The 12,924-nt window shown below is 38.7% G+C and overlaps 1 protein-coding gene across 1 annotated transcript; it reads right to left on the reverse strand.

Annotated features, from left to right (window-relative positions):
• Positions 1-1,944: 1,944 nt before the first annotated feature.
• Positions 1,945-12,096, reverse strand: RFX6 (regulatory factor X, 6; the record flags this gene model as incomplete). Its single annotated transcript, XM_009883360.1, has 8 exons — positions 1,945-2,111; positions 3,251-3,469; positions 4,476-4,985; positions 5,596-5,805; positions 7,176-7,298; positions 8,394-8,511; positions 10,556-10,665; positions 11,952-12,096. Coding segments are annotated over 8 exons (1,602 nt in total), but the record flags the coding sequence as incomplete, so codon positions are not given.
• Between the last annotated feature and the right edge of the window lie 828 nt (positions 12,097-12,924).

A 12,924-nucleotide genomic window follows, 5' to 3' on the forward strand; every position in this document is an offset into this window, starting at 1 on the left:
GACTGCCTACTTCCTCTAAATTCTACATATTGCTCTCATGTAAATTCAACAATCTGGAAGTTTCAAGCTTAAAGTAATTATTTGTGCTATGCCATTTGTCAGCAGAGGGAGCCAACCATTTTGGGATAGTGACATACCCCTTCCCATAGTGAAATATCCCTTACCTTTGTTACTCCTGTCCCCCATCTTATCTCACTTGGAATGGGAAGGATCTCTCTCTCTTCACTGACTATAGAGGTGACCCACTTAGACAGGGAACCTGACTCATAAAGGACTAATTTTAAGAGAAAATATATTCTGTTCCAAATAATCACGAAGAACAAACTCTTCTGCAGTACTTACTTCACTTGATGTAAGCATTGCCCCAGAAATACCTGTTTAAGCAGCCTGTTTTACCACCACATGTCATTGGGAATTTTTGTTGAAACCAAAACTTTCATGCATCATTATGGCACTTTTGATCACAACGTAAGACTTCACCCTGAATTAGGAAGCAATTGAGCTGGAGCCTTCTACATCGCAATTACTGAACCATGGTGTCTCATTGCTGCATAAAGTATTTCATATCGAGGATTATTCATGAGCTAGCCCAATCAATGCTCCTTATTACTTTTCTGCTGCAGTCAGACTTCTCATGACAGAAAACACTAAAGGAAGGTATACAGGATTAGAAATAAAAACTTCCTCAAGGTATCATCCATTTTCTTCCACCAAAAATACCCTATTATCTAATTTCACAATATCCAATGGACTGAAAGGGAATATGAACATCAAATAGACTCAAACGAATCTGAAGATTGGATTAAAATCTTAATCTGAATCTGATGGTGGGACAATCTGATCATAAAATAATACCTGTTCTTTTATGAATGTGTAGCAGGAAGTTTGTTTTGTGTGTTCTCTTCTCTGTCCCTTTAATACCATTAGTGAATATTCTTCACCTGGTTTCTCCAGAAACATACATAAATGCATGTTGGTATACCAAATATCATGGAACGTGTAAAATATTTTTTTTATTATAATAGCTGAACTAGAGAGTTGCAATGCTTTTCATCATCTTTCCTGCTTTTGGTCTCAATATACAGTTTCCCTAAACCCATACATTTTGATGGACATCTTTTTTGTGGATTTCCACCATGAGAAATTTTGGGCTCATACCACAAGTAATTTTGAAATCCCATGACATTTTGTGGCACAGCTTCATTTGTTTCAGTTATCCAGCCACAGTAGCAGGCTACTGCAATTATTTACTTTATGATATTTGCATGGTTTGTCGGTTGTATTTTAAGAGAAAGTGATTTATTTTAAAAGAAAAAAAAATCCCCACAATATGTTTTATTTATTTCCTGAGGAATTTGACTTGCACAAGTAGGCACTAAACATTTGAAATTGACTTTCCAGAGCACAACAGTAAAAAACTTAAGAATTTGGCTTAGTTTCATTTAAAACAGTAAAAATTGACCTTGTAAACATTTCCACAGGAGGTAGGATACATACATTTGACAATCTGTCAAATAAGAGAAAGTAAACAGTTACTCTGTGGTCCTAATAAATAATGAGCAACACAGGCATTAAATAAACATTTTTATATAAAAAGATTTAAGGGAAAGACTAAAATAGCATTTTTAATAAATTAGGAATAGATGTAATCATTTCTTTACAACTTAGTCTTTCTTGCAAGAATCACTGACTCTTTCTGCTCACCCTGAATTTCTGACTGAAAAGCTGTAATGGTGAGAACAATCCTGAACGATTCACAAGCAGGACCCAATCTGAATATAGCTATTTTTTTGTGTGTGGAGGTCTACTACTATCTCTAAAATGGCTCCTTTAACACCTATATGTAATACTTTTCTATTCCACCAACTTGAAGGGGATTGTCATTGTAGCCTTAACGTCTGGATTTGGAAAGTAAGCTTAAGGCACTGACATGTCTCTCCCAGTTCAGGTTCCTCCAGCAGCTGCTCCCATGAAGACAGTGTTGATTGGTGGTAAAGATGACACCATATCTCTGCTTGGTGGGCCATGGGACTCCAGATTTTCCTGAGAAGAGAACTGACCAGATGTTCCATACATACACTGGGAAGAAGATGTGGTTTGCATGTTTGAAGCTGTGGGAAACAAAAAGGTTATCATCATTTCAAGTTTTCTGTCTATTTAATTTAACAAAAACCACAATCCAATTTAATCTGAAGGAAACCCTTATCTACCAGGCACACCATCTGAAGGACAGAAATGTCAACACTTCTATACTTCACTCAAGTTACCCATACTTCTATAACTTCTCTTTAGTGGCTCCTCACACCATCAGGGAATAGGTCAAAACCCATATATAAGTGAACTCTGCTAAAAATCCAGATATGGGCCTGAAGTTCATGGCTTGCATATGAGCCATCTTCTATGAAAACTGTGCAAAGCTATTTATGTGCGCTATACTCATCTTTCCATATTTTGAACCATTCAGGTCCATATTCACTGGTGGTACCACTGCCACTACCCGGCACATACCCACATAGAATACAGAAGATACTTGATGGTGGTGGTGGCTTTTTTTCCCCCTCTTTAGCATCCTTTAAAGAACTGAGAACAGAATTCTTGCAGAGCCTTAATGAGGCAAGTAATGTCTGATCTTCCGTGCAAGATTAACACGGATGTAGTAGGAAGAGGTAATCTTGTGGAGAAACAAATGATGCTCTAGGTTGTATCTTCCATGCAATCCTTTTTGGAATGTGAGACCAAACTCAGCTGCCATTTATTTAATGCATATACCAAAAAAAACGCCTTTGGGATTAGGTAACTTCAGCTAAAATTCACTGTCAGTGACAACTTTGCCTAATACACACAGTTGTTGAAGCACAGGACAGGAAGGGACTATACCACAGGAAGTATGTATCTAGACACCCCTGACCCAGGGTCCATTTGATCTGTTTGACAGTGGGGATCCTTAAGAGCCCTTCGAAGAGCCCAGTCTGTTATTCGCTCACTTAATAGTTAGAAAGTGTTTCCTAACACGGATTTTTCTGCAATTCGGGCTAGTCATTCCACTCCTTATGGACAATGGATCATGGCCCTCCTTATGGGAGCAAAGAGTTATTAAACCCACTGTCCTGAAATTTTAAGGAAAACACATCTTAGGTACCGAGCTATTTTATCTCTAGAAACTATACATCTCATATACATATGTGAGCTACAGTACTTGTTAGGATGCTAAAAAGTTCATAGCTCTTCCTCAGTCGTTGGCTATACTTACGCATAGGAGTCCGACAGACAATTGAAGGTGAGGACTCTGGGTAGTATGAGCCTGTTTGTTTTCTTCCGCTGTCATCCAAGATATTCAGCGGATCGTGTATATCACTGTATGATGGCAATGATCGAATGCTGCTTACACTGCTGATTACAGAAACATGTTGATCCACCATTGTTCCAAGTCTGTGAGATTCTGGATAATTTATATTGTTTCCATAATATCCTATTGACAGGAGATTAGAAAAAAGCAGAGTGAAAATACTGTCGAAGAGAAAGCATAGGATAGGAGCCTGTGATAACCTGGGACAAAAGGTAACTCTTACTGACTGAGTCCCTTGAGAATAAGATTATTTATGTACACATACAACCTAGTAACGTTAGTAACATATGCAGTGACTGACCCAAAAGAGGGGTGGTAACAAGGGAGAAAAAAGATCCTAAGAGTTGAGTCAAGCCTTCAGTTCAGAATTGCCCTTCCTTTCTAAGTTCAGAATCAAACAGTAGCCTGCAATCAGTGGCTATAAGAGACACCACGGGGACTCCTATCCACGGTTCAGTGCTCCCTTCTGGAGCTCACAATCAAGGAAAGTACAATTGGAAAGAAAATCTGCATGGTGATACGTACTTCCTGCATATACAAATCCACGTAAAAGCAACATTTCTACTGTGTCTTTCCTCCAGAAGAGGGAGGAGATTTTGCTGACTATATCTCTGAAGCAGACTGTGGCAATAACTTTACATTTGAAGGATGAGAAAGATTAGGGCCAAAGTCTCAAACTAATGCTAATGCACATTTTTATACTTCATTTCACCATCCTGACCCTGTGACTAGAATGGTCCGTTCCGTTGATCCCCAAGGTAAGCTATCTTATGGCTGCTCTATTTCATAGTTTTGGGAGCTTTTCAAGAGATTGTTAAATCAGAACCTTCTGATTTTGCTGGTTATCCTGGTTTTGCTTCCTTTGTGCAAGACATGGTGATGATGCCAAAGGAAGATTAGCATAGGTGCATCAGATGCATTTGAGGTCAGCTGAGGATTCACCAGAGGAAAATAAATCTTTAAGTAGCTTCTTAAGCTGCTTTATAATCTCTGTGTGTCATCAGAGAGGTGGAAAACAGAAAGGTATAAATAAGACCTGAAAAACATCTTCTGTAGAAAAAGGCAGTGAAGTGTTTTGCTCCAGCAAGGAAAGAGGAACAGAAGGGAAAAAGAAAATAGATATTAATACCGTTGGAAGCATTAGCAGGATATGCTGCTCCTGGGCACGTAGACACCAAGTTGCTCAAGAAATTGAAACTCCCAGTATTCAGAAACTGCATATTGTGTGTGTCCTGAGACATGGATGAGGGACCATAGCTGGAAGGGGATCTGGTATTGTACGGAGACACAGCACAACTGTTGCTGAAGTAGTCTCTGGAGAACTGCTGTTCACTCAAGGCATTGAATCGGCTGTGCTCTGCTCTGTGGTGGTAAACTCCTGAAGTGGAATGGGCCTGAGTTCTGAACATAGCCTGGTAATTGGAATTGTTTCCATAGTAATTCTGATTAGTTTGTGACAAAGTCTGATAAAGGGGTTCTGAGTAGGAAGAGCACTGTGAATGCGTGGATAGCACTTGACCTACACTTGGAGGTCTCACAGCCATTGGCCCCTGGTTGATAACGCTTCCTCTGCTGACCATGGCTGGTGAAATGGGTGGAGTCATCAGGTGACCAGTGCTTTGAGACAGCTCCATCTGACCTGGAATAAATAATCATTAGCCATGATTAGCACTTGTACTTTGGTATTGCTGAATAGAGTGGACTTGTTAAGACACTAACCCCCTACTGAAGTGTGCATTACCATTTGAAACCTTTACAAAGGATATGCATTGCCCACCCCCCAACACACTTAATCCATTGCTTCAGGCCATAAAGCTTCCCACTTTCATTCTCCAGTTTGAAGACTGACACATTCAGTGGGAAATTCCAGCAGTTACAAGCCTCTGGTGCTCCAGGTGTTACTGCCCACTCTTTTCTCACAAGAACCTCACCAAGCCAACAGGTATAGGACAGTTTTACCATTGTTCCAAGAGGATCTATTACAGGGCTCTACAATTCCTGCCTTATGTAAATCAGCACAGAGGGTGAGTTCATGAAACTAGAGGTCTTTATAAATGCATATGGTCATTTACCTGCTGTAGGTGACCCTGCTCTGTCAGAGGGGTTGGACTAGATGATCTCCAGAGGTGCCTTCCAACCCTGACCATTCTGTGATTCTGTGATTGCTCCTGCTACAGCAATGTGTTACTGTGGACTGAAAGACTAACAAGCAAATAAGAAAAGGAGAAACTGGAAGAACTGATACATACCTGTCAGCTGCATATTCTCAGTGTCTTCTGTGACAAAGGGGTTCAGACCAGAAGACACACTGCTGGACTGGCTAGTTGACAAGGACACGTAGGTTTGCTCTGCTAGACACTCATTTTTGACTGAAGTGTCACTGGGTAGAGGAGCAGCTTTGTTACGATTTGCTAGGAAGCAAGAGCTTGGTGATGCGGTAAAGGTGGCTTTGCTTGCATCTGGAAGAGTAAGTGGAAACTCTTGGTGGCTGTTATGTATGTTCATTGAACATAAATTCACCACTAGTATATAGACAGCATATGAGCTGCCTGATTTGTTCGTATCTTTGCTTGCTTATTTTAAAACCCAGTGAAGCCTCCATATTTTGCATGTAGCCAATGAATACAAATATTGGTCTAGTCTTCATCTTTCCAATGGAACTGTTTGTATCATAGTCCCTGACCTGACCTACATCACAGAGTATCAGCTCCTTACTGAAACCATCATAGTGAAGGTATGAATCAGATTTATTCCCTTGAAGAAAATGTCAGCAGTGAAGTCAAGTAAATTGCACTAAGATGAATCGGGGTCATGACACTTCATCCTAAAGAATTAACAATGGGAATTTTAGATAGCTTGAACTCTATTTTCATACTGATATCTACAGAAAAGCATTTGTTATACTCAGTAGTTAGTCAGTGGAAACCATGACTTTACCTTATGGTTTCAAGTACTTCACCTAAGTATCCAAGAATAGGGCAACTGTTACATGACAGTTTCAATTCAACCTTTTTTTGCTGAAGGTTGAATTGAAAGAAAAAGTGCAGCATCTACTGTCAGAAAAATTCTGTGCAAGTTTCTTGCAGCAAAGTGCAGATTTAGCATTAAAACAACAAAAAAGTTAAAGATTGATTGCTGGTACTAATGTTAATAAAAAATAATTCAGCAGAACCCAGTTGAGTTTCAATGGATATTTAGGATTAACTTGGACCAGAATTTGATCCAAATCAATCTTCATTCATTTTATAGCAAAGGATCTGGAGCATATGACTTCAAACTGTCTAACCTTGAAGAAGCCTGGTAGATGGAAAATGTTAAGGATACGGTTTTAAATTTATTTTGTTTCTCTTGCACATTGTAATACTTCAGTCAGATACTAAACAGGGTTCCAAACTTGTGTTCCTACCTTACAGGGATATTTGCATTTTTAGTAACATTTCATACATTCCTAGTTCAAGATGTAATTACTTATTTAAACTTTGGCAGAAAAACTGGATTAGGAATTCCTGCCCTTTCTGCTACTTATACCTCTTTTCATACTTCAGCTTGTGGCCCTTCAGATGTACCTACAAGTGTTTGTCGCATCCAAGATCATTTCAGTGATGCAATGTATTCACATTCCCACAAAACATTATTAAGTGACCTATAGTAGGAAGGTGGGAATGAATTGCTGAATGAATGGTCACAAGCTTTTCAGGTGAATTTGGCAATGTTGCATATAACTACACCTTCAGGAGAAGACAATAAACTCGCTTCTGTTTAAAGATAAACAAATATGTCAATTTCTAAAAATACAGGAGAACATTCAAAAGAACCAAGCTCTAGTTACCTAAATTCTTCATGTATTTGTCCAGCAGATTCTGGAGTTCTTGTTCTTTGTCATTGTTGAATTGTGTCTCCATGGCAAGCAGGATGTACTCATCTAGTAGCATGCGGATCAAATGAAAAGAACCTTTCGGAGGAGAAAGAGAGAGAGTAGCTGAGTTATCTTTGTGACCATCTCTCACCACTCTACAAGAAGCAAGTGAAACAAACAAATAATTGTGGACTTTAAATGACCTGGCAAGACCAACAAGGAATAGTGCCTAACTTCTAGCTCTAATCTCTCTTTGCACTGGCCCACCTAGCTCAATTGTTTACTGTCCTGTAGGCTATTTGACCACTAATTACATCAAAGAAAAATACTGATGAAAGTGAGACATGCTTTATACTTGAAGAGGGCACACAGTGGAGCTAGATAAGGCCAAAGTCTGCTAGAATGCCTCTGCTCTATTTCTGTTTGCCCTGTGCTAAATAACCAGACAATAACTGCTGAAGTCTTTGACCTTATTTCAAGGATATATCACATTAAAAACGTGTCTCTCCCTACAGCCATTTCAAATACCCTCTGAATTTTAGATAACAACGTACCTACAACTAAATTTTGGAAATTATGTACAAGATTTAATGTGAGTTTCACTTGCTCTACCATCTTCTATTTCATAAAAGGTTCTTTTTGAGAGTCTCCAAAAATGTAGACATTTCTAAAGATGGACATATGAACCTTAATTTTTAAAAGCTACACACACTGTTGAATTGACTGTCTGCTGACCCCAGAATTAAATCAGTAGTGATCTGCCAATTTCGTTTTGCATTTATGGAAACATACCATGCACAAGAACTTCTATACAGCAGTAATTTTCTACCAAACTGATCCACATGTAAAATGAATAATTTAAAACTTCTGTCTCCTATACTGAGATATGCAGTTACACTTCCATTGCTATATCAAACCAGAGTTTCTAACTCTTAAATGGCAAAGCAGTATCAAATAGCAATTCACAAGAAAAATTCCTTTTAAAAATGAACGTGTGACACAGGTCACCAACAAAATATTGCTAGCATTTACTGTGAAATGTTAGTTTGAAAAACACATTACACAGCATTTGTGGCTTTGATCAAAGAATCTTTAGACTAGGATAGGTTCCTCTGCTCAGGAAATGGTGGAAAGCTGGTAAGTGCTGGCACATAATTACAAAATACAAGTGTTTTTACAAAGCCCAGGTACCAAAACTTGATGCGTTGTTTAGAGTTAGGTTATGCATCACCCGAGCACCGAAAAAACTCCATTTGAGAAGGAAGTCTTGAGCTCTCTTCTTTAATGACCTCCCATTTTGCTTGCTTGCCTGAAAGAGAATAGTAAAATACTGTTAAGCATGGAACTTGCTTTCTGCACGCAGGAGAGAAGAAAGGAGAACTGAATTAGCCTGAGAGTTCAAGGAGTCCTTGACACAGGCTGATGTGGCAGGGTGGATCAAGCTGCCTGATTCAAACTGTCTTCATGATATGTGTTCTAAAGTGATAAAGAGCAGCATTCATTCTTTTCAGTGCAACCAGAGTAGAGCTCTGACAACGTCAGATGAAGCAAACTGCTCACTGCTTGTGTTCTGCTGTGTCCTGAAGGTATACAAGTTATCTCATATTCTAGTATTAAAGGTGTCAAATTGGTCTGTAAATATATAGGTGTACAGGGCAGAAAGAAAGAAAAAAACCCACCACCCTCTGGCACTATGTTATTGCACACAAGCAGGGACCAGAAACTAGTCTTCGTACTTTACTGTCATCTGTATTATACTGGCCAGACTTTCTCTTTATAAAATGGCATGTTTACTATCATAACATTGATGCTTTTAATGCTGCTCATTTCATACTGTCATTTTGCTCTGGCAGTGATTTGTTCGTGTGGTAACATATGCCTTGTTGCTTTCTCAAACAGCAAGCAGAAAGCTGCTGTGCAAGTTTGACAGTAACCACACTTTAGCATGAACAGAAGGCAGACAGCAATGTAAGGATTAAATGCCCTGTAAATTATTAGCTTCTGCGGAGTTGACCTAGCCTCCTATCAGGAGTTGTTGGTATTTCGTACCCTTAACTACAGGAAAACAATGCTAGGAACCATACCTTTTAACTTTAATAACACAGCATCTAAATAGTAGATGCTGCATGGGAGAGTGCTTCACCTTTTCTGCCTGGCTAGTTTATCTGGAATTGTCTTCTGAAACTGTGGAATCAATTTTAGACCATAATCATTCGGTTCCAAAATAAGTTGCGATCGCTCAGCTTCAGTGGGAGTTTTGTGTCTAGGAAAGTGTGTATGAGGACTTGCTTTGGGTCTGCTGCCCAGAATCACCCAAAGCTCCTCACTGTGCTGCTCACAACAGCAAATGTTAGGAAACTCAGAATGTTTTAAAAACAAAGAAATTATTACTGTCTTTATTGAAATTTGGAAAAACAGGTGAAGAAAGGAAAAATGACATGCCCATGGTTATTCTGTAAGTGCAGAGTCACTTTTCTGCAAGTCAGTCAAAGCTAACTGCACTGTTTCCTCCTCTTGCATCCATTCATATCAAGACACTCCCTAAAATGATGGGTAAGATACTGCATTTCCAGATAGAACAAGACTTGATGAGATCAGTGTTCAGTTACTAGCAAGCAATGTGTAACATTTTATTCTGCTAGTTTACACTCGTTAGAGTCATATATTGCATAAATATCTCTTACTTGAGCTATAACTCAGAACTCAATTATTTTGTTCCGAGCTATAGTATAATCATTTCTGTATAACTATGTGTATATAAAATACTTGTGATTATAAAGCATCTTGTAAATCGGGGGGGAGGGGAGGAAATCCTACCAAAACTATCAATTACTGCATTAAGCACCTTATAAAGCTACAAAACTGTATCTTCTATCCTGGTCTGTAGAAATCCTTCTACAGATTAGCTACTTCTGAATCCTTCTGCTACACTAATTTATACCACACACAGTACCATCTGAATACCATGAAAGAAAGGACTGCTTCTCTAAGGAACAACTTTTGCTCACCTTACTCACTGAGCAATACCCCTCTGATTCTGCATGCACAGATAAGATGGATGTGTTTCTTTTATGTACAGTTTATGACAGTGCTGACTTTAATGTTTTAGTTAAGATACTTCTTAGTTTGTCACAAACATAAGACTGTTCTACAGCACCCAACATGATTAATTAGAACTAATAGCACTGGAAGCTTTCACACCAAATGAAGAACTCCCCTGTTACAGTAAGGAGATGGGAGCAGAGACAAGCATCCCATGTGGGAAACCACTGGGACTGCATAAGTAAGGGACTGTGTAAGGAGTAAGGGGAGTAGGATTTGGTCTTGAGTCAGGCAGAACATTTGAAAGGTACCTTGATAACCCTTTGCTCAACCACAGTATCCAACCATTCAATAAATGATTCCACAGTGGCATTCTTCTTTAGAAGGTCCTTCAGTTCTTGGAACACTGTAATAGAGTCATCTACCATGTAAAAAGGAGAACATATCATTGCACGCTATTCTGAATGTGAGAAAAAGCCACTCACCAGCCATATGACAATATTGTAGCATGGAAAGGAAAAGCAAAGAATTAGAGCAGTGAAGAAATAAGCAATTCCCTAGCAAAGCAAGCAGCCACACATCCATCACACATACATATTTGAACTATCTAAGCATTACAACGATACAAGTTATAAGACAATGAAGTTTTACAAGAAAATAAAAGCAATAAAAAAAAATCTGCTATTTTCCATTCCTTTTCAGATTCAGCCTTGAAAATTCTTCTATTACTAAGTTTAGTAAGTAAAGCTTTATCTACAATGTGGCAGACTTGTATACTATCTTAAGTTTTCCTTATATTTTACAAGTTTCTCACAATATAATGCAAAGCTCACTTCCTCAATTCCCACTTTCAAAAAGGTGCCTGAATGACCAGTTATTTCTCTTCCCCTTTTCTTTTTTGAACCAGTGTGAAAAAAGACAAAGAACAAAATAGAAAACAATTACACAAAAAGTAGGAAATGGACAACTCAAATGAAAATGTGAATAGGATTGTAAACCATTAAAGAGAACAAACTTTCATGATCAAAGTAACAATATTTAGAGGACAACACATTGCTATTGCTCTCCTTTCAGCTCTCCAAACTCTGATCAACATAGTTCCTATGACAAAAGTTATCATTTTAATAGAGAAAATGGCTGTATCTTTTTTCAACAACAGGTATGTATATGAAAATTAACACACTCAAAATTTTTACTGTATTCCACTCTACTCTGTGTATTAAAATAGCTGTTACACTCTATAGAAAATTAAGTATTTTTTCAAAGATCAACTTTCAGAAAAAAATAATAATCTATTCATACCAAAAAAGGTAAACTAGCTTAAATATCCATTAAGTTACGCCATAATGATATGGAATTTTTGAGATATCTTTCCAGAATTCATCTGTGCTAATATTCCCCTTATGATGAGGACAAAACTTCAAAAGAGATTTTATTACACTTAGCAACTGACATGTAAATGATTTTTTCAGCAACCCTTTAAAGCCATCTAGCTGAAATGACTTCCCAGCTCAAGCTTCTGTTCTTGTAGGACATGATAGGGCAACCAATTGGTTTTCTTAAGCTACTGAAGTTAACACTGAGCTCGATTAGACAATGCAGTGCCCACATGTGCCTTTTCTCAGTCCATCTCCAAGTAGACTAGTGTGGCATGGAATGAAAGGGGGAGTTACTTTTGATGATACAAATATATCACCATGGACTTACATTCACTGTAGACCTCCCCATCAGAGTCTGTGCTCCCTGAGACCGCGAGGAGTGCCTGAGACCCAATGCTATTCAAATCAACTTTCTCAATATCCGACACCATGGAATTCACCACATGCTGATCAAAAAGGGCTGGACGAGCAATCTGTAAGAGAAGGCAAGGTAAAATCCTGAGACCTGTCGGGTTTAACCCCGCACAGCTGCTCATTCACTCCCCACCCTCCCGCGGGATGGGGGAAAGAATCAGAAGTGTAAAAATAAGAAAACTCATGGGTTGAGATAAAAACAGTCTAACAATTTTTAAAATAATAATAATAACAACACTAATAATAATTGTTGTTGTTGTTATAAAGAAAAGGGAAAAAAATAACAGAGAGAAAAACACAACCCAAGAAAGACAAGTGATGCAGATGAAAACAATTGCTCACCACCAACCGACTGACGCCCAGCCAGTCCCTGAGCAGCGTCCCTCCCACCAACCTTCCCCCTACTTTTATTGCTGAGCATGACATCATATAGTATGGAATATGCCTTTGGTGAGTTGGGTCCAGATGTCCCAGCTGTGTCCCCTCTCAACTTTTTGTTCACCTCCAACCTACTCACCAGCAGGGTGGTGTGAGAAGCAGAAAAGGCCTTGACTCTGCGTAAGTACTGCTCAGCAATAACTAAAACATCCCTGTATTATCAACAGTGTTTCCAACACAAATCCAAAACACAGCCCCATACTTGCTACTATGAAAGAAATAAACTCTGTCACAGCCAAAACCAGCACAGACCCACACCTGGGGATCACCTGAATAACTCCTCAGAGGAGAATCATATTCTGTTTAATTTTCGTATCATGGCTGGATTTTTCTTAGATCAGATGAGATAATGTTTCCCTTCCATTAGACTTCTAATGCTCTTCTAATGTACCTTCCTATCAGATCACCTTCACTATGTCACCCACTTCTGTGTTGATACTCATGAAAGA

The sequence above is a fragment of the Charadrius vociferus genome, unplaced genomic scaffold (genome assembly GCF_000708025.1).
Source record: "Charadrius vociferus isolate BGI_N301 unplaced genomic scaffold, ASM70802v2 scaffold230, whole genome shotgun sequence".
Classification (NCBI taxonomy): Eukaryota; Metazoa; Chordata; class Aves; order Charadriiformes; family Charadriidae; genus Charadrius; species Charadrius vociferus.